The 27,588-nt window shown below is 42.5% G+C and overlaps 1 protein-coding gene across 2 annotated transcripts in view; it reads right to left on the bottom strand.

The window, feature by feature from the left end:
• Filip1 (filamin A interacting protein 1) overlaps positions 1-27,588 on the bottom strand; it is a 165,490-nt gene that overhangs the window by 28,240 nt on the left and 109,662 nt on the right. For both annotated transcript variants that reach the window (XM_059268278.1, XM_059268277.1), the window contains exons 3-4: positions 24,250-24,423; positions 18,600-18,778 (exon numbers count right to left, since the gene is read on the bottom strand). In XM_059268278.1, the coding sequence (XP_059124261.1) occupies positions 18,600-18,778; positions 24,250-24,423 (353 nt within the window). The remainder of the gene's footprint in view (positions 1-18,599; positions 18,779-24,249; positions 24,424-27,588) is intronic.

Raw genomic sequence — 27,588 nt, forward strand, 5'->3', positions numbered from 1 at the left:
AGGGGTGGAGCTGTCCTGGGCTGGAAAGGCGGGGCCTCTTTAAGCAGGACTTGTGTTGAACCCAGAGAAAAACGCACCAGGGAGAGAAAATCAAAGCTGAAGAGGAAGAATGTGAGATAAAGAAGAGATATGTATAAAATGTCCGAATTTTTTTCTTTTTGAACTGCTAAATCATACAGTTCTACTCAGTACAGGGTGGAATTAAAACGGGATCCCACCGGAGCCTCATCTATGATTCATCCCATAGGAAAGAACTCAGCCAAACTGCCTGGTAATTAAAGAGCACACTGTAGCATGAGCTATAGAATGGCAAGTATTCTTTAGTTTAAGGATGATTTCTGTCTTCAGAAAAAAAAAATTCCCTATCTATATGCATGTATGGGTGTGTGGGCACACATGAATGGTGCACGTACACATGTATGCACATACACGTGGAGGCCCAAAGTTGACTTAAAGTGGCTTCCTTAATTACCGCAGCAGGGTCTTTCACTGAATATGGAGCTCAACCTTTAGGCTAGTCTATGTAGCCATCTTGCTCTGGGATCGCCTGTCGATTCACCCCCTAGGCACAGGCTGGCCACTGTACCCACCTGACTTTCCCTGTAGATTCTGGGGATCCCGACTCTGGTCCTTGTTAGGTCTCAAACCCAGGACAAAAGGCGCACTGAGGTGTCTGTTAACATATCGAAGCTGCCGCTGGCCATCGAGTTCTCCCAGCATCCCTCAGTCCCCACCTGTTAGGGGTCCTCCTGGCTGGTATTCCCTGCCCACTACCTTGAATTGTCTGTCCTTGGGCTGCCCTTCCTGAGCGGCTCTGCCCTATGTAACTCAGCCATCTTGGCTACAGTGGTCCCTTTGTGCCCTTTTGGGCCTCTTGCCCTCCTGGCTTCCTGTTTCCCTCTTCTCCCTCCCCCTCCCGCAGCCCGACCTGGTCCAATCTGCCGGTCATGTCCACGCTAGACTCTCCCAGCTATCTCTGCCTCTGCCTGTGTGTTCTCCTCTCTACATATAACGAAAGCCATGACCTCTTAGGAGCAGTCACGTCCTCCTTTTATTCCTTTTTTCCCACTGTCCTCACAGCTGCTGGGCAAACATTTCATTGCTGAGCCTTCCCCCTAGCTATGTCTCTAAGGTATGTTTTTAACCTGATTTTAAAAATTTTAAGTGAAACAAAACAAAACATTCGGTTGGTTTGGGTTTGGTTTTTCAAGACAGGGTTTCTCCCTGTAGCCTTGGCCCGTCGTGGATCTCGCTCTGTAGACCAGGCTGGCCTCAAACTCACAGAGATCTGCCTGCTTCTGCCTCAAGAGTGCTGGGATTACAGGTGTGTGCCATTACACCCTCCTTAGATGGCGAACTTCTTGATAGGGTGGACTGAGTATAATCCTTAGTACATGTTCGAAGGTTACAGTCCTTAATAAATAAATAAAGGTGTGCGAGTTACTTTGGTAAAAGTTACACAAAGCAACGTTCATTGCCAAAGTAAAATGACAGATATTAACTTACCAATGTTATCATGAATGGGGAAACTGAAATTAAAGAAGAAAAGGAATGGATGCTTCTGGTAGGAGGGGCATCTTGATCGACTGGCTGAGTCTGGGCTGGGCTTGGTTGATAGCTAACAATGTGTTTTCTGACAGCTCTGGCTTCAGTCTGCTGCGCTGCATGATAAAGGTATGGATTTTAACTTGCAAGGCTATTATGAGAATTAAAGAGTGTGTGTAAGTCAAGACCTGGAAATCTGATATATGGTAGGCCCACAATAAATAATTAATAATATATTTATGCACAGCTTATTCATTTTGGTAATAGTTCCTTTATAAAAATATGAATAAGCAGTCTAATTTTGACCCAGAAACCACAAAGCTCTGTGCTAAAAGGAACCAAGGGGTCAGGACTGATTGCTCCCTGGTGGCATCCTGCACTCACTCAGTTTCTGGAGATTCAAACCTGAGTTGACAATCCCAGGGAGACACTGATTATGCTCAAAACCAGAAGAAAGTCACGAGTTAGAAATAAATGATAACAGCCAGAGGAATGTTTTAATATCTCTGGGAAATTTTTTTCTTAAATACCACAACTGTCAATCACAGGCATGTTTTTCTTCTTTAACACCACTAAATGATAGCATTCCAGATTAATTTAAAACCCCATTGCTAACACTCATTAAAATGGATATTTGTGATAATTAATTAATGGTTTTTCAATAGATGAAAGTAGTTATTAGGAGCCTCTGGAAGCGAAGGAAATGTTTAAGTGGTGATATAACTCCCTTAGAGTGACCATGTCTAGAATTGTCCCGTTATCAGATCCTGAGAAGCAAGGCCACTTCTTTCTGAGCGGTTCTGTTTTAAGAAAGTATCTCATGTTCACTCTCAGAACAAATACCTAACCTGCAGGAGCAGAGCAGCCATTGTGCTGGACACTGGGAACACAGTGAACAAGGCCAAGTCCCTGTCTTGGGTGAGTCACACTCTACGGCTAAGGGCCAGCAGGAAGGGAGCACAGAGCTGTTCAATGACATAACTAAATGAAGCTCACTCTCTAAAGACCTTCTCTAAGGAGTGGCATTTGAGGCTGAAGGGTTCAAGGAAACTGGCCATGAGAAGTGCAGAGGTCAGGGACTCCAGACAACGTACAGCAATGCAACACCTTGAAATGAAGATGAGCATGAGAGGCTGCAGGTTCCAAACAACCAGAGCAAGAAGAGAAAACAAGAGAGGTGCCAGGTCTGTTTGAATGACTGGTAGAACATTTTCACCTGGGATGCAGGTTCCAGGGGCAGCTCTGACAGGTTATAGGCTTCACTGTGCAGCAGTGGCAAAAGAAATGTTACAAATCATTTGTGTGTGTGTGTGTGTGTGAGTGAGTGTGTGTGTGTTGTGTGTGTATTGTGTGTGAGTCTATGTGGTGTGTGTGTGTATGTGTGTGTGAATGTGTGTGTGAGTGTGTGGTGTGTGTGTGTGTGTGTCTGTGTGTGTGTGTGTGTGGTGTATGAGTGTATGTGGTGTGTGTGTGTGTGTGTGTGTGTGTGTGTGGTGTACATGTGTGCATGTGTACACTGAGACCAGAAGTGGACATTGGGTGTCTCCTCTGTCGTTCTCTACTTTATTTACTGAATCAAGAATCGATGATTTGGTTAGTTTAGATAGCCAGCTTGCCCTTGGAATCTCCTGTCCTCACCTCTGAAGTCCTGGGATTATAGGTAGTAATCAGCCACCCAACATGTATATGGGTGTTGGGTATCCAAACTCAAACCTTCCTATTTGTACAGCAAGTAATTTATCCACTAAGCCATCCCCCAGCTTCAAATCACCTTTTACTTTATTTTCTTTGTTTGTTTATATTGGCAAAAGAGTGATTGGTACAGGATAGATGGCCCATCCATCCTTGTGTGAACAAGGTGTAAGGACCAAGTTTGTATAACAGCCTTATGTTCTTAGGAATATTGCTTTAGGTCCAGGCCTCAAAATGAGTTTGTGTCTTTAAAATTAGAGAATTCTCCCACTTATCTAGAAAATTCATCTGGTCTATAGCTAATTTTCTGGAGTTTCAGCTATAGTCCACAAATATTAAATAGAAAACAACAGCCATTAAAAACATCATGCTTTAAATAATCTTTGCTATGGTATATTGTTACACTTGTCCTATTTTGTTCTTAGTTATTATTATTAATATCTCACTGTTCCTAGAACATTGTCAAATGTATATGTGCATAAGAAGAAAAACATTTACATTTTGATCGCTATTATCTGTGGTTTTATGCATCCAGAGGCAATCTTGAACCCTGTGTTCTGAGCACAAGACAGGACGACAAGGCATAATTGCTGCCTGGTTGAACCTTTTCGCATGGGGACTTCGTTGACATAGCCTCAAGGCAGAGGACTGGACTGCCACCAACTTATAAGTACTATTTTCTGATAATTGTATGTGCTATAAAATGCAGTTTGAGATGTGCTTTTGTTCTGACATACCACTTGTCATGCATGACTGACCAGTATTTGTAAAAAGAGGAATAGAAAAGAGCTGAGTTGACAGGACCCAGTTTACTATCCAGTTATAGACTTGGACTTCATTTTGATGGTTCTGACTTATAAAATTTTTATGTAAAGAGTTTGCTAGAGAGCAAAGAGGATACGGGTGGAACAAGTCATCCCCAAGAAGCTGTTGTTCCCTCCCAGATCAGCACTGCGTTGGCAGTTTAGAGAAGATTTCACTTTGGAACAGGACAGTGGCAGTGGTTCTGGAAGAAAACGTCCAAATTCCAAATTTTAATTTCGAAGCAAAATCAATACAACACGTTTGGTATCTGCATTCGGGAGGCTGAGAGATAAGGAATAATCAGGATTTTGATTTGAATAATTAGAATAAGATCCTAACAGAAACTGCCACTCCGGGAGGAGTGGAGTTTAGGAAATAGCCAAGAGTTCTTTTTAGGACACATTGAGTTGTAGAAGCATATTTACCATCCAAATGGTCTGGCAGTGTGGAAAATATAGATGCTTACTCAATTACCACTTAATGAATTAAATAAACATTGTTTCATTTAAAGACTAGCATTTATTCTATAAATAGTAGCCTTTCTCAAGCTTTTGAGTACAAATTAACTGAAATGTATATTCCAGTGTTTTATAGCGTATATGGTTAGTATTCATGGGATTTTGGTTCCCCAGGTTGAGTCTTAAGTGGGTCAAGAATGGTCATAACTTCTCAGAGTGCTGAATCTGAAGACAGAGTATCATATAGCTTCCCCTGGGCTTCATGACGGAACACATGGCTCAAAGCCAAGTCTTCTCAGGATGGCTCTTTATTTAAGCTGATCACAAAAGCAGGTGATAAGATGGGCAGGATTCCTGAGCATTTGTGAGAAAGACCTAGCTTAGATTATGGCAACCAGGGAGTGTGTACATAGTTGGTCATTTGCCAGCATAGGTGTTTCATCTCAGGTTCTGTTCTGTATTGGGAGGAGTGGATGCAGAGAGGAGCCAGGTAGAGTAAAGAACAAGATCATAGAACGAAAGCCTGGGACTGGAGTTCTTTAGTTGAGGCAGAGATGTCCTCCTCCAGGATCTCCTGGAGGCCCACGGATGCATTGTGCATTACATGTAAACGTAGTGCTACACACAACTATGCCTCTTTCTTTGAGACAAAGATAACCCCAAATTCCTATGAGCCATGAATATCAGGAGTTATCAGACAAATCCAACAGCAGTTGGAAAGCTGAGCAAATCAGAAAGTCCCGGAGGGAGGGACTGGGCTGTAGTTCAGGGCACGGAGTGAGAACAGTTGCATGATTAGAATACAGGCCATTGTAAGAAATGATGAAGGCTAAGCATACCAAAGTATTGCCCCCTTCTCCTCCCATACTGGATATGGAAGAGCCATAGCCCTTTATATTTCACATCAGATTAGTGTGTTTTCTTACTCATTTAAGAAAAAGCTAAAGCTAAAACAGCGCAGTACACACCTGTCATCCCAGCACCTGGGAGGTGGAGCTGACAGGAAACAGGAAGGATGGGCAAGGGCACCTTTTCCTCTATATTCTAAGAACACACTTGTACTTTGTGCTGTAGAAAGGAATCTGCAGGGCACACTGCTAACCATTTGTCCTGAGTTAGCCTTTCACAGAGATGTGTCTTGGGAGGAATGTGAAACTCGGCAGCCTTGGGGATATGTGACCCTACTGCACAGAGAGAGGGTCATGAGGGGAAAGTGCAGGTAACAACATGGAGAGAAACACCAACACCAAAATTGGAGTCTGTGAGGACAGGCAAGGCCAGCTCTAGCATTCCAGTGACAGAGGAAGGATGAACAGGAGTTTGGGTTCACCCTCAGCTACGTATTGAGTTCAAAGCCAGTTTGGGCTACATGAGACCTTGTCTCACAAATCAGAAAAATAGTCTAGTTGGGTATAGTGGAGCATGCTTGCAATCCTAGCACTTGGGACGTGAAAGCAAAAAGATCAGAAGTTCAAAGTCATCCTCAGCTACATAACAAGTTTGAGACCAGGCTGGGCTATGTGAGACCTTGTTTCAAAATAAGCAATCAAGTAAACAATAAACAAAACAAAACAACAACCATTTAGTAAACTCTTACTCTTCAGGAGCTATCTAGAAATAGGAAAAAAATCCTTATGGCACAGTATTTCTGAACTTGAGAGGAACCAGTTAAAACTAAACTGATCTCTAGTTTAGTTGCAGCTGGAGCTCAAACTCAGCCTCTGAATGTTATTTAACTGGTTTCCTGGCTAAGAGCTCACATCCAAGAACTAAACATGTTGTGCATTGAACATGAAAGACCCAACCTTTGATTAATCTTTCCTGTTCAAACTTTTCACCACCACGAAGCACTTTCCAAACACAAGCATTCCTGGAAACAAGACTGCACACTTGGTAAAGGAGCCAGAGAGAAGCAAACTGCAAACACTTGAAATATAGCCGCCCAAGTTCCAGCTCCCTCTCAGAGTACAGGATGTGTAATGCTAATCTGAGGACTTTCTTCCTCCCTGGACAACGGGCAGAAATAGAAACCTGAAGCAGTCACTCACTGCAGTGCTAACACACAGCACAGTTTTTCCAGCACTTTCCCTAACTCTTTCTTGGTGAATGGACTGCAAAAACACTGACCTGATGTTTTAATGGTGGCAGCTAGCTGTCAGTTCAGAGCAGCACTCAGAGTTTCCCGTTCAACAGAGTGATGCAACTTATCGCTTTTTAATATTTGATTTTATCCACAGTGCTGAAAGACAACATCCACCCAAAGTGACGTCTGTGGTCAGAGGCTGCAATTTGCCACCTTTGGATCAGTTGTTTTTGCAATTTGAATCCCTTTTCTCTATCCGGAACTTAGACATCAGTTAATTAAAAAAAATATTGAAAACTGGTCTTGCATGCTCTGACAGAAAGCTTGTCAGCCAAATAGATCATTACATCCCACTTTACAACTCCTATAGTATAGACAATAGATAGATCAGAGCATCAAAAAACAAGGTAGTAGGAAATGGTATTGGAGGTTGGCATTCAACACCTAGGTAACCACTGAGGCTGTAAATCACTGATGGAAACTGCAGAAAACCATCTGAGCACTTGTTATTTCCTGGTGACTTTTTTTTTTTTTTAATTTTTATTTATGTGTATGAGGGCTCTATCTGCATGTACGCCTTTCTTCCAGAAGAGGGCATCAGATCCCACTATAGATGGTTATGAGCCACCATGTCGGTGTTGGGAATAGAACTTGGGATTTTTGGAAGAGCAGTCAGTGCTCTTAACCACTGAGCCATTTCTCCAGCCCTCCTGGTGACTTTCACTGAATGGTTGTAGAACCTCATCCATTCCAGCTCCTGAAGACTCTCTGATTAACCAGAAAATAGACCTCTGTTTTCATTTGCCTATTTTACTGTAATATTCAGATCAACTTCTAGACACTGTAACGTGAGACCGTACTACACTTTGTAAGTAAGTAAATTTGTATCTGGATTCCAGGAAGTAACATACAAATCTGTGGAAAATATGTGCGTTATTGGTACAGCTGCTAACATGGGGTTTTCTTCTCTTCATTTTTTTTTTCACCATTTAAAGCAGTTTGTTTTTGTGCAGCTGTTAGGAAAAGAATTTATTCTCTACATTACTGTAATAGTCAGGCCAAGTTGTGCTTATCTGTAATTTTTTTTCAAGATTTAAAGTATCTCCTGTCATTTCTTCTGGATTTATTGATTTTTTAAGTATAAAAAGTTAAAGAAATATAATGAAAATTTACAGCCTCAGCAACATTATTGTAGCAGTTTTTCTTCCAACTGATACTTAAAGTTATCACATATTTTACTTTTCATAAAATTTTATGGCTAAAAATCAAAATACTGCTTTTTTGCTTTCCAGCTATATATTTTACAATTACATTTTATTTTTCTAATATAATTTTTTATTACATAGGATTTATCTGCCTTTTGGAAAGTTACAAAGTAGATGCTACATTTTCCATGGACATTAACCAAAACTGTTCTACGATGATTTTCTTAAAAGAAAAAAAATCAGACCAGGCCAGAGGGAAATAACCCTGACTACAACATGGTCAGCTGTTCCCTGTGTTCGTAATTAAACAGTTGTACTACACTCATAAAATGACCAGGGCAATAGCCATTGATTCCTAAGAGACCCAACTTTGTCAACTGATTTTGGAACATGTTTAAAATACACAGATTTCCATGTCTTTTCTGGTACTTTTCATTGCCTTCAAAGTATCTAAATTTGATAAAATGTAATTTGTGGTTTCTCCAACTGCTTGCAGTAAGTTTTCCATTTTCTCAAGTCCATCTATGATTAAATTTTAAAAAAATCATGTTCAAACAAGAGTTTACTTTTTTAAAAAATTAAAATTAGATTTATTCATTTTATGTGCAAATGTTATGCCTACATGTAATGTATGTCTGTGGATCATGTGCCTGCTTGGTGCCAAGATTTATCAATCAATCAGAGCAACACATTCACAGCATACAGAAAGACATCCCCAGCACAGCATTTCCTGCATGTTGAACAAGTGCCCAACTGCTGAGTGGTACCCCAGCCCAAAGTCTCAGTGTGTTTACTTGGATCTGTGCAGTCAGGTCAGAAAGGCAGGGTCCTAATCTGACCTCATACAAAATGACTCCCAGCTCTCTCCCCACTTCCCTCCCTGTCTCTCTCCTTCAACTGAAGAAAGAACTCATCAAAGAGGCAGCCATCTTTGAGCAAGTCAAAAGAAGCTCCACCAAACCCAATCATTCTAAAACATTAATTTCAGATTCCAGGCTGCAGAACTACGAGAAAATAAACAGCTGTTGTTTAACTCATCCAGTACAAAGTTATGATAATCCACACACACTAAGACATCCTTGAACCTCATCTAAGAATCCCTTTAGTCTTGAATACCCACATCTAATCTATCTGGGGCTTATATTACTCTATATCTTTGCCTTCTAGCCTCCAAAACTTCAACAAAATCTTTTTGTTTGGATGGATGGATGGATGGATGGATGGATGGATGGATGGATGGTTTCTTGGTGCTGGAATTTGAACTCAAGGAGTTTTCCTGTGTCCACCTGGCTCCTGCAGCTGCACAGATCCAAGTAAACACACTGAGACTTATATTACTTATAAACTGTATGGCTGTGGAAGGCCTCTTGCTATCTAAATTAAATAGTTCTTAAATTAACCCATTTCTATAAATCTATACCTTGTCATGTGGCTCGTGGCTTACTGGTATCCTTACATCTTGCTTCTCACGGTGGTGGCTGGCAGCGTCTCCTGACTTCCACTTCCCAGAATTCTCTTCTCTTTTGTCCTGCCTATACTATACTTCCTGCCTGGCTACTGGCCAAACAGCATTTTATTTATCAATCAATCAGAGCAACACATTCACAGCATACAGAAAGACATCCCCAGCACAGCATTTCCTGCATGTTGAACATGTGCCCAACTGCTGAGTGGTACCCCAGCCCAAAGCCTTCTGTTTAGATAGTGCACTACCTCACACTGTCAGTTATTCCTGTCCTTTTGGAGAAGCATTTTATCTAACAAGGATAGTAAGTGATGGAAGTGGTAACTACTTGATGGCATACCCTCGGTAATCCCAATAGCCCTCCATAATAACCCAAATCCTTGCTTCTAAAACCCGAATGACAGCTATTGACTCTTCTCTAGTGGGAGAACTTTCTTTTTAGTCAGTGGTTGCTCTTGATTGGCTGTTCAAATGGGACAGGTAACAGAAATCACTAGGTTAAAAGACCCAGTTACTACCGCTCTCCAGTACTTTTATGACAGAACATAGGCAAATAATAATGTCATTGATAGTTTGTGGCACCACTGAGAGGTAGTGAACCTCAACTGAGGGATTATCTCCATCAGATGGTCCTGTTGGCCTGGCTGTTAGGCATTTACTTGACAGCTAACAGATGTTGGAGGACCTAGTCCATTATGGGCAATACCATTCCTAGGCAGATAGGCTTGGGGTATATAAAAAAAGCATGCTGAGTATGCTAGAAGAAATAAACCAGCACGTGGCATTCTTCAATGACCTCTGCTTAAGTTTCTGCCTCCAGGTTCCTGCCTTGAGCTCCTGCCCCAACATATTAGAAATGACAGGACCATTGGATGACCACCAAGGACAGCAATAGGTATGGAGTAGAGCTGACCTGATCCTACCAGACAAGCTTCATGTGCTGGGGATGGCAGAGCTGGAGAGGTGGGACTTCTCAGCCCTTTGGAGCCCAGAATATCATGGTGAATCCCAGATTAAGTTTTCACTCTTCTGGATTGTGGTTTTGCTTTGATTTGATTGTGATTGTACCCTGGCTCTTCCCTCTTGGAAGAGGAAAGTATGTAATTTATTTTGGATTTTCCAGGAGTCCACAATCAAGAGACTGAATTTTAAAAGAGACCTTGGATTTTTTCCCTTTTTTGGGTCAAATTGAATATTTAAAATAACCTAAAGAATATTTATAAGCTTTAAGTAAGTATGATTGGTTTTAAACCTATAATTTAAAAGAGGCAAGACAAAGTACATTTATTTTGTATGGATAGTGTACAAAATATCACTACTTCCCTCGACAAATAGTATCATCTCTAAAATCCATTTTGATGAACATTGAGTATTTAAACATTATGTAATACAATGTACATGGACTGGATAGAAGTGAATACAACTGTGGATTCCTCAGATTTTCGGTGGTCTGAGTAGACCATTAATAATATAAAATGTTTGGACTTCTTTTTAAATTCAAACTCATCCTGTGTGTTCTTTACTGAGGGGTCTTAGAGTTGGAAAGGCAATGATGTTATCACCAAAGAACTTTCTGGCACGACCTTGCTGTCTGCTCGCCATGTGACGGCAGAGGTTACCGCAGCTTCAGCCCTGTGAATCCAAAGGCAGCCTTTCAAAGTGAGACTTGATCTAATACGACTGACTGAGAAGTTTTAGCTTCTTGTGAGACGTTATGTTGTGAAGGGACGTTTTTCTCGGGACTACTCATCCAAGCCTCCATGACTGAAGAAAGTATTCCCATTCCTTCAATGTCTGAAACTGCTTCTTTTGGGTTAGTATTAATATCCCGTGCTCCACCTGCTCGCCCACCAGCCAGAGTAGGCAAACATATTATTTCCTTCGGTCAACAGCCCATCTTGAAGTTGATCTTTTTTAGTGTCATGGCTTCTGTCAATTAAACTGTGTAATCCACAACACTGAGCATCTTCTACCCTGCTGCCACTGCTGCCAGGAATGTTTGAAAACAGTGTCTTATGCACATGTTCACTGTTTTTGTTTTGTTTTTTTTTTCACTCTGAGGACCAGCCTTCTCCAGTGGCATCCTTTGTATTACAAGGTCCCTTTATCCCCGCTCTCAGACACAGCTTCGCCAGCAGACTCAGGAGTCCCCAGTCTTTGAGAATGATATTCACAAGAAACTGCCAAGGAAGATTTAAGGGGACGCTCAGCTCTGAAAGATCCTGTGTCAAACATTTTGTTGTCGTAGCTGTGGAGGCCCTGCTGTACGTCCACAGCCACTGCTTCAGCCTGTTGCTCCTGCTCAAGCCCTCCTTCATTGCGTTTTTATGACAGGATGATATGACAGGATGACAGGCAGTCTTCTGCCTGGGGTCCTCCCACCACCAGCCTGTGTGGGTTGGTCATTAGACTTCTCAACTCTTAATTCCTCTTCTTTCCTAAAAACTGCTGTTTCTAAGCCAGAAACGTGGCCCTCTCCTTTAATCCCAGCACACAGGCCAGAGACATGCAAATGTCTGTGAGTTCAAAGCCAGCCTAGTCCACATAATGACTTCTAGGCCAGTCTTCCAGGTGACAATGGGATCTGTCTCAAAATCAAACAAACAAGCAACAACACTACCACCACCACCACCACCACCACCACCACCACACACCACCAAACTAAATCAAACAACAAAGCCCACCCCCAAACTGTATCCCCAGCAGTTTTCTTAATTAGTAGGACACTAATTGTAGGTGGTAAGTCTCCTGATCGAGTATAAGCTCTATAAAGTCAATGTCCGACCAACTTTCCAAGTCACCTCTCTCTCCCTCCTCCATACATTTGGAGGAATGAAACAATCCTTTATTCAGAAGGTCAGAAATTGAAAGCAGAAAAAATTCTGTTTCATACCTGACTCTGGCAGTTATCTGCTGGAAAAGGAACTTGGTGGAAGGAAGTTAATCTACTTCCCCATTTGCCAGTGGAGACGAGAATCAACAGTACAGTTTTGTAAGAAGTAAACAAGGTGGTGTATGTGTCTATCTTACTAGAAAGGTTGATAACGCTAGCCTTTAGTCACGGGCTAAGCTCAGAGAAGAGGGCTCGGATGTTTTCTAATGTAAAACATCCCAGTGATGCCAGACCACAGAGCAAGTTCTCAGGCATTGTAGGTCTTGACTGTCGCTGGAGAGATGGCTCAGCAGTTAAGAGTAATTGTTGCTCTTGCAGAGGACCCTGGTTTGATTCTCAGCACCCGCATGGTGGCTTTTGTTTGCCTGTGACTCTACTTTCATGGAATCTTACATCCTCTTCTGGCCTCTGTGGGCACTGTATGCATGTGATGTACAGATATATATGCAGGCAAACATCCATACACATAAAATAAAATAAATCTTTTATTTTTTAAGTCCTAAAGAAACTGTAGGTTTTGAGAGGTCATCTCCTACTTGAGCAACTAGGGTAGCACAGACTACCTCACGTTGATTTAAAGGGGCCTTCTCCTCCACTCAGGTCCCTACTCTGGACACTCTCCCCTGCACAGGTAAAAGAGGTTCTTTTGAGATGCCGATTTGTACCGTTTTTCAAAACAATGAACATGGACTTGGAAGCTTTGCTGCAGTATTATATGATGATGTCATTATTTACGCTGTTTCCAGCTGAGCGTGTAAAATCCAAAAGCTTTACAACCTGCAAATAGATTTAGACAGCACACACGCACTTCGTTTTGATGTAACTGTGTTCTAGTCTGACAGTCTTGGAGCAGCCCTAGCGAAGCTTAAGATTGCAATCACAAGACATGCAGCTCAGATAGAGGATAAAGTCCAAACTCTGGAGGTGATCTCATCTGCTCAGAACTATGCCTTCAAAGATCAAGGCCAATAGAAACATGGGCTAAACTGAATATAGTATGTTACTTAAGCAAGGAAGCCTTCTTTATCCATTAAACTAATCTTAATTTATCTTTATCTTAATGCAGCAAGATCCTTTCATCTTTATTACTAAAATTCCAAATTAAACCACTACCTTTTTTCATTTTGTTTTCTCTTTCCGACGTGAGACTCTGTGTAGAGGCAAATATGCAGAATATGGTGGTAATAAACTATGGCCAATCTGTTAACGTAATAAAGAAAGCACAGAACAACACAATGTCCATTTGTAGCAATTTGTGGAGCTCTTGTACCATATGAATTGAACAATCCTTGAAAAGTGAAAAATACTTTCTGTATATATTGTCTTTACATTCAAGGGATAATAGCAAGGGTTAGTTTAGGCTTTATTTAGCTCTCCCATGAACACCCTCAGCTTCACCACATAGTCACCCTCAGTAAAATGCACCCTAAGTAAAATACTGTAGATGCACTTCAAAATCAGCTTCAAAACCAGTTCCAGGGTTAGTCTATCAATAGACTGCTCTAGGAAAGATGCTGTCTTGATAGTCCTAAGACACCACTATAATGATAATATCTCTCTTTATATTTTCTTACAACCTCAATTATGCCTTTTAAGATTCTTCAATAGAATTTGAACACAAGAACTGAGGGATAAGGGAACCACCCACCTCAAGAGACCAAACCATTTTTGCATAAGGTACTAATTTACATGAATCCAGCCTCGTACCATTAGGGGAACTTTTGGAAGCTTTTGACAACGTCCAAAGCCTAGGGTTTCTGTGTTCACTAAATGTTTGGATATGGACTGTTACCAATACCTGGTACTAATCCTGTATTCCTGGTTCCCTTTTTATTAACTTAAATCACTTTCCAGAAAAAAAGGGAGAATCCCTGGTGGAGAAGGACAAGTAAAGAGAGTGGAGTTTAAATAATGCATGTGGCAGGAGAGTCCCTGCTCTCGTGTGTGTGTGTGTGTGTGTGTGTGTGTGTGTGTGTGTGTGTGTGTGTGTGTGTGTGTGGCAGGGGGAGCTGGCGCCTTACCCATCCATAGCATTCAAAGTCCTACACCCAGCGGAACAAGCTTAGTGAACAAGGGCAAAGTCACTGGGACCTGAAGTACACTTTCCTCCTTGCGCAGCTCAGAGTAGACAGAGAGGCATCTGAAGGATGCCTCCTTGGCAGCTTGTTTATCACTAACAAGAAGTCTTTTGGGGAGGAAGAGAAGGGAAAGCAAGCAAAGATGCAAACAAAAGACTTGGCATGGTCGATTAGGACTCCAGCTTCTGCTCAGAAATGTGGCTTTCCAGGAGGGAGAGAGACAAAGGTACCAGAACAGGGAGGAAGAACAGGGAGGCTGGTGAGCCAGGAGGGTGATGCTAGGGAGTCAGGAGAGGGAGGATGAAAACTTGGAGAGAAAGAGGCTGAAGAACAAGGAGAGGGAGTCCAGAGACAGGGAGAAAAAGGCTGGGGAGCCAGGAGAAAGAGGTTGGAGAACCCAGAGAGGCAAGGCTACAGCGTGGGCAACCTGCCAGCTCCCAGAAGATCTAAACACAACTGCTCACTTCAAGAGGATTGACCCAGAGCATTTTAGCCTCATGGTTTCCAAACCTCCTTAAGCCTCTACTGCCAGAGAGCCAGCTTCAAATGTGAGAGGAATTCAAAGTGCTAGCCTAAGTCATCAGGAGTATGTTGGGGTATTTAGGAAGGTACAGGTGCACGGTGGCTCAGTCAGTAAAAAAGTATAGACAAAAGCAAACTAAAATCCCCAGTGAGTTCTTCCCTAACGTGAAAGTTGGGTGACATTACCCTGTGATGTCAGCTGATGACAGTATGCTATGATTTCTAAACTTGCCTGACTCCTTATACTGTATACATGTAGTACTTTGCTCAGGAAAGGTGACCCTTCATTAAACAGCCCCGCAAGTTGGGGAGGATAAGAATTGTCCTTCTGGGATTGACCAGATGGTGAATAAACCAATCAGATACTGTAGAATGAACATGAAAGGGTGCTCCATCATGTGCTAGTTTCCCAGTTACTCTCACAGCACAGAAAGTAGCCAAGCAGAGAAGAAAAGAGCAGAGGCAGTCCTTCCCCCTACACAGCCAGATTAAACCAACTCTGAGTGAACTGGTGCCACTTCGCTCAGTCAGCTTTAACAGAGAAATCACAGGAAGGACAGACAGACAGCTGGTTCTAAACAGTTTACAAAATGTTCAAAAATAATTCATACCAGTGCTTTAAAATTATCTGAACTGCTCCATTTCGGATATTTTATGTTATGTATTTCTGTGGTGCCCTAGATCACATCCTGCATTTTGTATTTTGTTGGGCCAGTGTTCTCCCATAGATTCCCCTACCCACTTACTACCTCTATCATTATATCACATGTACATATCCATCAATTTCAGATTTTTTTTTTTTTTTGGTTTTTCTGAGACAAGGTGTCTCTGTGTAGATTTGTGCCTTTCCTAGAACTCACTCTGTAGCCCAGGCTGGCCTTGAACTCACAGAGATCTGCCTGGCTCTGCCTCCCGAGTGCTGGGATTAAAGGCTTGAGCCACCAATGTCCGGCTCCAATTTCAGATATTTAAAAAAGTTAGCATCGAACAAGTTGCTATGTTTTTCCTGACAGTACTCCTACAGAAAGTATCTAACCAGACGACTGTTGTAGGTACATGGATTTATATTGTGTTTGGAACCTGGTTTGTGATATCTGTTTGTTCTGGTTTGGATTTTTTTAACCATGTATATGAGTGTTTTGTTTGCATCATGTATGTGTGTAACTGTGGAGTACACACAGTGTTCAGTGCCTGTGGAGGTCAGAAAAGGGGATAGGAAGCCCTGACAATGTAGTTCCAGATGGTTCTGAGCCAACATGTGGGTGCTGGGAACCGAACTAGGGTCCCCTGAAAGAGCTGGTAATGCTTTTAACCTTTGAACCTTCTCTCCGGCCCCTAGGTTTTTAACGTAGTATCTCAGGTAGCGGGGTGTCCTTTAATTCACTATGTAGCCAAGGCTAGCCTTGCATTCCTGATCCTCCTGCCTCTACCTCCCAAATGCTGGGAGGCTGGGGAGCTGGGAGAGGGAGGCCTGATTGCCCTAGCAGGGGTTCCCATCAGTCATGTTCTGGACACACCGGACTTTTTTCACTGGGTCTATGGTTTAAGACTAGATGGTTCTCAGAGACTGAGGGTAGGGGCTTATTCTCCCTGGTTACCCAGAAATGCCAAACCAGCTCATCTGTTCAAACATGAAGCCAGCTAGCCTTGCCTTACTGCAGATTAAAAGAAACACAAAGATACTGTAAATTAGGAATATAGGGCATAAAACTTCATTGTCTTCTTTCATTTCTCCCTCCCCAGGGGAAGTAATACACCAAGTAAGAGGTAATATTACCAATTACATATTTTTAATTTTTTTTTTTTTTTTTTTTTTTTTTTTTTTTTTGCGGCAAGGTTCCATGTAGCACAGCCTGACTTTAAGTTGCTGAGGCTGGCCCTGATTCTGCTGCCTCTACCTCCCAAAGGCTGGGATTACAGGTGGTTCAAAGTCAGTGGTTTCAAACATTGTAGAAGGCAAAGAGGTAACCATTTGGCTGAAGGACAGGAGAAAAATAATTTAAAAGAGTGAGTCCAACTGCTAAATAGAAAGCTTTACAACTTGGAGGATAGGAGGGTGTCTTTGCTTCCTGTCTCTGGTTTGAAGAAACAGTGCTACAAAGAACATATGTGTAGAGTCAACACTAGGAGTCCAGGAGGCCCTGAATGAATGAAGTCTGTAGGGAACGTGTATCGTTGACATGGGGAGAGCCATGTCGAGGACTCTAATGCCTCAGCCCCAGAGGAGTGGCAGAGGGATGACAGAGCCTTCCTCCTGGGCAGTGCCAACCATTTACCAATTTGTACAAAAACGAGCAAGTGCAGCTTCCTCCTCCTGGATGTCTACAGCACGAAGCCAGCTGCCCACAGAGAACTACAAGGACTAGCCCACCCTCCCCCTGTGCAGTGCATAATGAACATGCTAAGGTTCCAGGCCGTGGCTGTAGTAGGTACTATTCCATCAGAGTGCACACACCCCACCTAGTCAGTTTTTCTGTACATGTGTCTTTGTGTCTGTCATTTCTTCATTCCCCCACCTCCCCTAATCAGGGCTCAAGGACACAAGTCTGGTGGGTCACGGTAGAACACACTCGGTGTTTGTTTGGGTTCTTGAAGTTTTAAAGTCAGCCTAGGGCTGGAGAGATGGCTCAGCAGTTAAGAGCAATTGTTGCTCTTCTAGAGGATGAAGGTTTGGTTTCCAGCACCCATGTGGCAGCTCACAATCATGGGTAACTCCAGTTCCAAGGGTTCCAAGGCCCTCTTCTGACTTCTTCTGGCTCCAAGCACGCATGTGGTACCCATATATACATGTAGGCAAAACACTTATACACATACCGTTAAAAAAAAAAGTTAAAAATGTAGTAATTTATATACAACCAATATTAAGATTTTCTACACTGGTATTAATGAGGAAGTTTCACTTATAATTAATGGTAAGAATGTACCGTTCTGAAAAAATTGGATTTCAACCCCAAAGAGAAAATTTACATTATTTCAGTAATGTAACTTATTTCAATTTACATCATCGTCAATGTATAAGAAGGCTTTTAAATGTTGGGGCTTCACTGATCAAATTCATATATAAACCCCCTACTTTTATTTCCAGATTTATGGTTTTCAGGCTCTTAACATGCTGGTGAGACTATTGCATAATATTTATGTGCACCCCAAACACAGTCACATGATAATCTCAGATAAGTCTCCCCTACCTCTCCAGCACCCTACCCCCATAACAGACCATTTAGAAACCAGAATAAGACCCTGGGCACCTGTCTATAGTGTCACATGATCATCTCAGTAAATGCAGAAAAAGCCTTTGACAAAATCCAACATGTCTTCACGATGAAAGTCGTAGAGCAGTGGTTCTCAACCTTTCTAATGATGTGGACCCTTTAATACACTTCCTCATGTTGTGGTGACTACCCCCCAACCATAAAAGTATTTTGCTGCTGCTTCATAACTGTAATTTTGCTACTGTTATGAACTGGAATATAAATAGCTGATATGCAGGATATGTGATATGTGACCCCTGTGGGGGCTGTGATCCCTGTGGGCGCTGTCTTAGAGAGTGTCAAGCTAGAGTGAGCATACCTCAACATAATAAAAGCTCTATGTGAGAAACCCACAGTCAACATCATCATAAATGGAGCAAAACTTGAAGCATTCCTACTAATATCAGTAATGAGACAGGGCTGTCCACTCTTCCACTCCATTTCCATATTGAGTATGACTTCTTTTCCTATGTGGATCCCTTTCAATTCCTTCTCTTGCCTTGTTTGCTCCAGCTACTGCTTTGAGCCTGGCCTCTGCTGTGAGCCATCCAGGAAATGGTGGGGACCCAGATGTGGCCGGTGTGGTGTCTGTGTGGAAGTTACCTCTCTCGCTCCTGCTCCAGCAGGTTGGTGAAGTCGTCGCTCTTGTTCATGTAGTCAGTGTGCTTGAGTTTCTCGTTCTCCAGCTCGTACACCGTGCGCCGGTGACACTTCTCGGCCAGCAGCAGCTGCTCCAGCATGCGGCGGTACGTCTCCTTCTGCTTTTCCTCCAGTCTGTCCAGCTGAGTGAGCAAAGCCAGGAAAGAGCTTAATGCCCGACTTCATCTGCAGCGACTGTACATTGTGACACTGGCCTAGGGGCGTATGACCTCACCGAGAACATTGAAAGGGAAATGGTGTGCCACCGTCTTCTGGTATTTTTTCAATGCCAACGGGCTTTACAAACTAACCGTAATAACCCTAACACTTTTGGTTTGAGACTTAATCTTGTTACGTAGCCCAGGCTGGCCTCTTGTGTGCTGGAACTACAGGCTTGTACTGTCATATCCAGTACACAATGCTACAATTTACCTGCCGGCCTTCTGGGGCAGACTCCCTGAATTTTAGGAGATTACATTATTTACAGAAAGTGGATAACATCTTCCTAATCTCAAAAAAGTTAAGATCTCACCAGATACATGACCAGACTTCTCTTCTGGGTAGTAATTATCACTGTCATAATATAGGGCTTGTAATTACCTAAACTTCTAGGGAAAATATAGGAAGGGTCCACACTCCTATTTTTTTCAAGACATGCTAAATGTAGGGAGGCTTTTTAGAACATTTAAAAGAGTATATTTCTCTGCACGAGGTCTTACAAATCTTACAGAGGGCTGCTGCTTCTCTGTGGCCAGAGTATCCTACTTCACGAAACCATGGCTTCATCAGCTCTTTAGTTCTGACTATGCTGTCTACTGAGTATGTGCTCAGTAAATGCCTGTTCAAGTGGACGGAATCTTACAATATCAGCACTTCCTCTCCTACCCACTACTCTTTCTCTCAAGCTCCAGCATGGCTTTGATCTGGCACAGCTGAGATGAGCTTGCTCACTGTGGGGCTGTGCATGTGGGACTGGACAGCAGCATCCCTGCCTCTCCTGCTCCCGTGCAGCCAGGGATGTTAGCAGCATCTCTCTGACCAGATGCCACCAGCACTATACTCATCTATGACGAGCAAATGCTTTGACACTGTGCCGTGTTTTCTGGAAAAAAGAAATCCTCTACTTCTCACCATCTAATCCGAACCCAGTATTCCAGGTGGAACAGACGTACTGAAATCCGTTCTCGATCCCACTAACAACTCCCTGACCCTTCTGGGGAGCAGAGCTGTGCAGAGTACCAGCATTTGAGCTGTGTTCCAGATTTCTGCTCGCCCTTTAGTTTCAGGAAGCTTGCTCTATGGTTCTCCTTACAGATGCACAATGCATTCATTGTGAATGGATCACTTCGGTGACCCAAAATAAAAGGAAGGATATTTCACCCTCTCGTCTTCTTCTCTTCACTTTGGAGCAGACAGCAGATGGAAACTGATTGAAAGACCTATACTAACTGGTGACCCAGAGCATTTAGCTCTTTACAGTTAGGCAGTTAAACTTCAGGGCCTTTTGACAAGTCTGGAAAAGTATTTGAAGAACAGCTCTGTCTGTGTTGTCATCCCTCCAGCTAAGGAAAGGGCAGCTAAGGAAAGTGACGTATCTGAAGGTTCTCTTTGGAATGAAGAACCAAGCATGTATGGGTCGGTCTTTTAATTTATTTTGCATCCTGCATGCCGTAGTATGATGCATTGTGCTCGGAAGGCCCAGTGTCCCCTGAGATCTCAAGGAATTGTACAGGGAAAGATGATGGCATTATTAATTACGTGGTAGATGGAGAAATCCCAAGAGATACTGTGCATATGGACATCTGGAGAGAAAAATAGCATGTGGAAATATCAAATATGTTGATGCAAGCCTCGGCACAGAGCAGGCCTTGGCCTTGACCAAGTGGGCTTTTAAGGCAGCAATAGTCTTGGGCTGCGTCACTGGAGTGGGTTACTGGAATTGCTGTGGATAACTTTCACCTCAACACACCTCATATAGTTTGCTGCAACTGTGGTTACATGATGAGAAAGATAGTCTTCTGGCCTCGGTCTACAAGTTGCTGAGGCATTCCTGCATAGTGTTTCTGAGGTGCTAAGTTCTGCTTAAAAGTGTTAGTGTGGCCGGGCGGTGGTGGCGCACGCCTTTAATCCCAGCACTCGGGAGGCAGAGCCAGGCGGATCTCTGTGAGTTCGAGGCCAGTCTGGGCTACCAAGTGAGTTCCAGAAGAGGCACAAAGCTACACAGAGAAACCCTGTCTTGAAAAAAAAAAAAAAAAAAAAGTGTTAGTATGGAGTCTAGCTTCCCATCTTAAATTCTACGTGTAGAAACTTACACAGTTAGCAGCAGATCAGCTCTGTCAGATGTTATTTCTTGTTTCTGTTTTTGTTTTGTTTTAATGATATCGAGGTCCTAAAAGAAAAGGGAAGTGGCTGTTCTCTTGGTACTATGTAACTTGGACAGTGTCTGAAGATCGACTAACTCCCTGAGCAATGGGCCCTACAGATTCACGAATCACACACTGTGTCCTGACTTTGGGTTTTTGAGTTCAGCACAGAGGAATGGCTGTTAAAGAACGTGCAACTGTAATGGGCATCTACTATTCTGAACACATAACTTCCATTTGAAGAGAGGGGAAGAAAATGGAAAGGCCAAGAATTTGCTAAGGAAAGAAATAACGTACCTAGAGGTCCTTTTTGTTTGTTTGGTTTTGTTTTTCTTTTTTTTTTCCTTTCTTTTTGGTTTTTGTTTTGTTTTGATTTGTTTTTCAAGACAATTTCTCTGCATAGCCTTGGCTGGCCTGGAACTCACTATGTACACTAGGTTGGAACTCAAGCAATCCACTTGCCTCTGCCTCCTGAGTGCTGGGGCTAAAGGCATGTACCACCAAGTCCAGCTTCCTAGAAATCTTTTAATTACATTTTTGATTAATTGTGTGTGTGTGTGTGTGTGTGTGTGTGTGTGTGTGTGTGTGTGTGTGTATGCTCTCATGTGAGGGTCCCCATGCTAAGATACTAATGTAGAGGTCAGAGGAAAACTTGCACAAATCAGTCTTCTCTTTTTACTATGTGGGTCTCAGGGATTGAACTCAAGTTGTCCAGCTTGATGGCAAACACCTTTACCTGCTGAGCCATCTTGCATGACCCCAGAAGTGGGCAAACTTGAGAAAGGAAACAATTTCAGCATGTTTTATGTTAAAGGACCATAGTTCTTGTGTCTGCAGAGGTTTAACTCCAAAGCACTGAGGAATTTAGGAAAAGAGAAATCAACTGAAGACAGCGTAGAAGGTCTTAGCAACCAAACTGGCTTACGCAGAAGGGGCATGGTTTTGGGGGCACTTAAGACAAGGCTATTTTTAGTCATTGTTGAATTGGAATGGGGTACCAGTGGAGACAGGAGAGGGGAAGGTGACTCTTGTACACACAGGATATTGGGACCCAGGACACAGCTAATGAGCATGCCATAATCCTTCAAGTGGCCCCATGAGATCACCCGTAGCCCTTCCCTTAAGGATGCAAACCTTAAGATTTTCCAGGTGATTTAATACAGTCCATGGAGACTAGAGAATTAGATTTGGGGAGAGCAGGATAAGATGTCAGAAGCACCCCTTGGTGACAGACTGAATTGCTGACATTGCTTGGAGTCTGACTAAACATGTCCCATACTTTGTGATGTTGGGCTTGTGTCAAAAGAAAAAGGAGGCAAACTAAAGGGCATTCAGAGAGGAGAACATCAGCTCGGTCCAAACATGACTCAGTCGTGATGGGGAAGACACCCTACTGAGGACTATCCAACTTGTAGACAGGAAATCCGAAAAGATTCATGCTAAACACACAGTCTTGCAGACTCCAAAGCCTTGATTTTGCATCTCTCCCTGGAAGAGACCACATAGGACAGATTATGAAAGGCTATAAATGTAGCCTAGGTTGGTCATTGTCCTGCCTCAGCCCTTCGAGCAGCGATTACAGGTATGTGCTACCATATCCAGACAGAAAAAGAAATACTTGTGTGGATATGTAGCCAGCCTGGGATAGATGGTAAGACCCTGTCTCTAAAAGAAGTTATTGAGAGAAAGAGCCAGAAAAGCAGGTCTAGTGCCACCAATCCCAGGACAGCTCACAGCTGAGCATTTCTGCATGGCCCCCCTCTCCTCTGTCCAGGTGCATCTCCTGGTGGTCATCAGAAGCTCCTCTCTGTGTACTGTTTTCAGAGTTCAGTGGATTAGGGGTGGTGATTCTGGTAAATGTGTCTGCTCTGGTGGCCTACTCTCCCTTGGGGTTGGGGAAGTCACCTCAAGCCCTAGTTGAGGAAGAAAAGAATTAGGAAGCCTAAACTGAGCTTTATCACTGTCCTCCTCCTCCTCCTCCTCCTCCTCCTCCTCCTCCTCCTCCTCATCATCATCATCATCATCATCATCCTCATTGTAAAACTGCATGTATTTTGCTCCTCACCCCGCCCCACCCATGTGAGGAAGAACTTGAGGGTATGAATAATTATCATCTCCTAACCCAAGCCAACACTAATGGTGAGTAGTGCCTGAGTATCTAGCATGGGCCAGATGCTATGTTCAAAGCTTTATAGCCATTGTTCCACTCAGTTCTCACAGCACCACTGTGAGGTGGCTGTCACTCCTTCACCCCACAGATAAGGCACCAAGGTTGAGTGAGCTGAAGTAGGCTCTGCAAAAACCACACACAGCTGGATCCCAAACAGCCTGTTACCTGATCTGAATCCTGCCCCACAAACAACTTTCTTTCTGCCTTTTTTTTTTTTTTTGGTTGCATTTTAGGGAAAGCTGAGAGTTGAGATTTGCATTAATCAGAAAATGATGGAGCTGCCAATCTGTTTCGAATACTATCTAAATCAGATCTTGCCACTGATTTAGGTTAAAGTTTAACTTAAAACTCGTTTCCTCTGACTTTTAATTTCTACTTTTTAATTTATCCTACTGATTGCAACGCTGAATTTTGAAGTATCAGTGTAGCTACTTCCATTAAACTAGGACCCTAATTTGACACTGAACTTCCACTATAGCATGGGAGAATTTTTTAAATGTCGTGTCACAAATAATAACAATACCCCATAATTCCTAATATAATCTTGAGTAAAATGATTCATTATAACCCTAATTGATATTATTTCATTTTAAAAATTGCCCTAAATATTTCATTGAGATTTTTTTGTCTTCATCACTGGAATTCACATAAGACATTTTAAACTAGGACATTTTAAGATACTCTCAAAGCAGTGGTATTAAACCACAACTATCAATAATGAATTCAATCTAAAGTTAGGTCATCATTTTTATAATAATCCTGAAAACTCGATGTAAGAACTAATCAGCCCCTCAAATTTTTAAATATGCTATTTCTTAGAGGGGCAAAACGATACGTATTTCAAGAGCACATAACTTTTCTAATCTTGTGGAAAAATATATTTCAAACCCAAAGCATGTTTAAGTAAAAGCTTGGGACTCCTATCAGAACGTATCTAGTACAGCGCACGAATTACCTAACTGTGGTTAATTTTGCATTAGAGCATCATAACAATTTTGCATTTGGGAGGAAACATCAAAGCATATAAAAGGAAGAGGGGCAGTTTCTCTGCAGTTTCTTTCTAGCTGGTGCTCTGCTTTACCTCTGAGATGGGTTTCTCGTAGACATCTTCTCCTATGGACTTCTCTTGAGCGAGGATGGCATCTCGGTGCAGGACCCGAAGCACCTTCTCTGGCTCTGCAGATCCATAATGTGCCTCCAGAACCTCGGGCTTGGTTTTCTCTGTCTTCAGCATGTGGATCACATCTTCTCTAGCCTGTGGCCGAAAGTACAGCAAGGTCAGATGGCTGGCACTGGAGATCACACATGGCACTCACGAAATCAGCAAGGAGCTTACAGGATGCATCCCACTGCTTCAGGTCTATTGCAGATTCACTGGGGATTCTGTTCTTTTCTTTTTTTTTTTTTTTAACCAACTGTAGATTGGCAAGCAGATACTCTGCTTTGGTTGCTAGGAAGCAGGGGAGCAGAAAAAGAATTTGTGCTAATATTAACTACACAAAAATTGCTTTACTTAAGTACCACTGATATGAGAGAGGAGGCAGATAGGACTGGTCCTGGAAAACCTGTTTCAGTATACATGAGGTCAGCAATGATCAAATGCCTCCAGTTTTCTGTTTATGCTCTCAATATAGTATTCAAATCTATTTTATAGGAAACCCCACTCCCTTTATTCTATAACCACCTCATTGTGGTTATAACTCTATATGCAATTAATGCACAGCCATTCTTACTGATCTCCTCTCTCATAAGGAATTTGCTTTGCACAGAAGCATGTGGTTAAGAACTCACACTGTCCTGGGGTAGGCTTTTAACTAACTAATTCATATCAAATTCTATCTTTTCAACAGCCAGACTATCACCAGACAAGTCAGGTTGGTAGGTCATGGTTAGGTTTTCAGTGGTTTAGCTCCACATTTTACTGAGACTCTCAAGAAAACCAAGCTGTAGGTCTGTGGCATTGTCTTTGGTTCCATCCTACCATGCACACACCTCTGGGTGCTTTTTTTTTATTGCTTTGTTGTGATGCAGGTGACATTTGCTGTGTTTTCCCCTCTACACTTGGAGCTGCCTTACCAATAGCGTAATAGGTAAACCAGCATGACTTCACTGTAACTGGTTGGGCACAGATTTCAGTCCGTAACAGTAAAGTAGTTTTTTCCCCCTGCACCAGTGCTAACCGTGAGTTTAAAATTGCAAACACAGTTGTTACGGTGCACTAGTTAATAGGAGAGTTAACTAGTTAAATTGAGTATTGAATTCACAATCTGACCATTACAAAATTTGTGTTTCTTAGGCTTCTCATTTTGCTGCATTTTTTTCAGTCTCCAAATTAATGTCACACAGAAGGATAAAGATTAATTCACTAGTGGGCCAGCAGTGAACAAGAATTTTCATATCAGCGTTGCTGATACATATAGACATACTTATTTTGAGATAAAATGTAAAATACTAATTTTGCAGAGCTTAGTAACTAGGAATATTAGTGAGACTATTAAGGCTGGAAAACAGGCTAAAGAAAAAGCAGTTCATCATCACGTGGGGGAAACCACACAAAGCGCAGTGTCTTGTCAGGCTAGCAGGGGACTATGAAAATCTGGGACAGGGACCTGGGGCTAGCAAGATGGCTCATTTGGGAGAGTGTTTGCCATGCAAGCAGGATGTCCCACGTGTGTATCTTCAGAGGCCACCTGAAAGCAGACACAGTGGCACGTATCTATAGTCCCACTGAGGGAGAGGCAAAACAGTAGCTTTTCTCAATGGAGACTTCCGGTGTGCCAACCTCTATCATCACCATTTTTTTTTTTTTTTTACTTTCATGTGTGATTCCAAATTTGCCTGCCTTGTCCACAAGTCATGGCATCCACAGTTTCTTCTTTCAGGATGACATTTTTATCTTTAGTCAAATAAAAAAAATTGACCCCAGATATGGGAATGATTAAAAGAGAAAGATGGTAACATCATTCATTTGCTATTTTAATTGGCTTTTGGAGGATAGGTAGCCAAAGGGGCTTGTTGGGCACAGGCTGTGACCCCATGTCTGAATACAATATATGTACTTATGTGAATGAGATGAGTGTTGGAGCCCTTCCTTCTGAAGATCAAAAGTATTTGATGTACAGGAGGCTTCTGCACTACAGGGCCGCCACAGGTTTGGGTTTATGCCTTGTCCAAGGTTATTTTGCAGACAGAATAAACAAGGGCTAAAATACAGCCTAGTCATCTATTACTAAATAAACTGCTCCATGACTAAGGGCTGCATCTCCTGATGAAAGGCATTTTCTTTCCCTTCTCCCTCTCCTCTCTTTCTCCTCCTCATTGTATGTGTACATGCATATATACATATGTTTGCTCATGCATGAGCATGTATTTGTGGAGGCCAGGAGTTGATATCATGTCTTCCTAAATCACCTTCAGCCTTACATGTTCAGAGACAAGGTTTCTCATTGAAATTAACAATGGTAACAATTTTTAAAAAAGAATGAAAAACACACTCATTTATGCTTCACTAATGAGACACACAAAGGCAAGTAATGTACTAGAGTGTTTGCTCTCTTCTACCTAGAAGAAGTCCTGAGAAAGTCACCTTCACTCTGACTACAGATGACCCTATTCACAGTGTCCCTGGGATCTAAGACAAAGACATAAACTCAAAGTCATAAAGATTGTGCTACACCCACTTGTTGGCATTGTCGAGATTCCTTTTGCATTATTCAAACACAGCAGAACCTAAGGACAGAACAGTCACTGTGCTAGGTAGTGATGCCAAGTGCACAGGAGCACAGGTCCCCATCGTGTTTGTGCTGATTCAGTCACATTCCTACCTGACTGCCATAGAGCTATTCACACATTGGCCCCCCACTACAGATCTATTCACACATTGGCCCCCCACCACAGAGCTATTCACACATTAGCCTCCCCACCACAGAGCTATTCACACATTAGCCCCCCACCACAGAGCTGTTCATACATAAGCCCCCCACCACAGATCTATTCACACATTAGCCCCCCCCACCACAGAGCTATTCACACATTAGCCCTCCACCACAGAGCTATTCACACATTAGCCCTCCACCACAGATCTATTCACACATTAGCCCCCCACCATAGATCTATTCATACATTAGCCCCCCACCACAGATCTATTCACACATTAGGCCCCCACCACAGTGCTGTTCATACATTAGCCCCACAAACCACATTCTGAAGACTGTTACAAGCTGTCATGGGCCAGGATGTAAATACAGCAGATGGCAATTGATAACTCAGATGTCAACCCACCAGATGAGTAATTCTCTGATGGAGGAACCCAGTAAGCAAGGCTTCCAGGACCACAGACTCTGGAAACTGGCTGCTTCTGTCTGCAAATTCACATGTGCAAAAAGAGCTGTGGAATCTCCCCATTACCATGCATTTTCAT

This window comes from Peromyscus eremicus, chromosome 7 (genome assembly GCF_949786415.1).
Source record: "Peromyscus eremicus chromosome 7, PerEre_H2_v1, whole genome shotgun sequence".
NCBI classification, from domain to species: Eukaryota; Metazoa; Chordata; class Mammalia; order Rodentia; family Cricetidae; genus Peromyscus; species Peromyscus eremicus.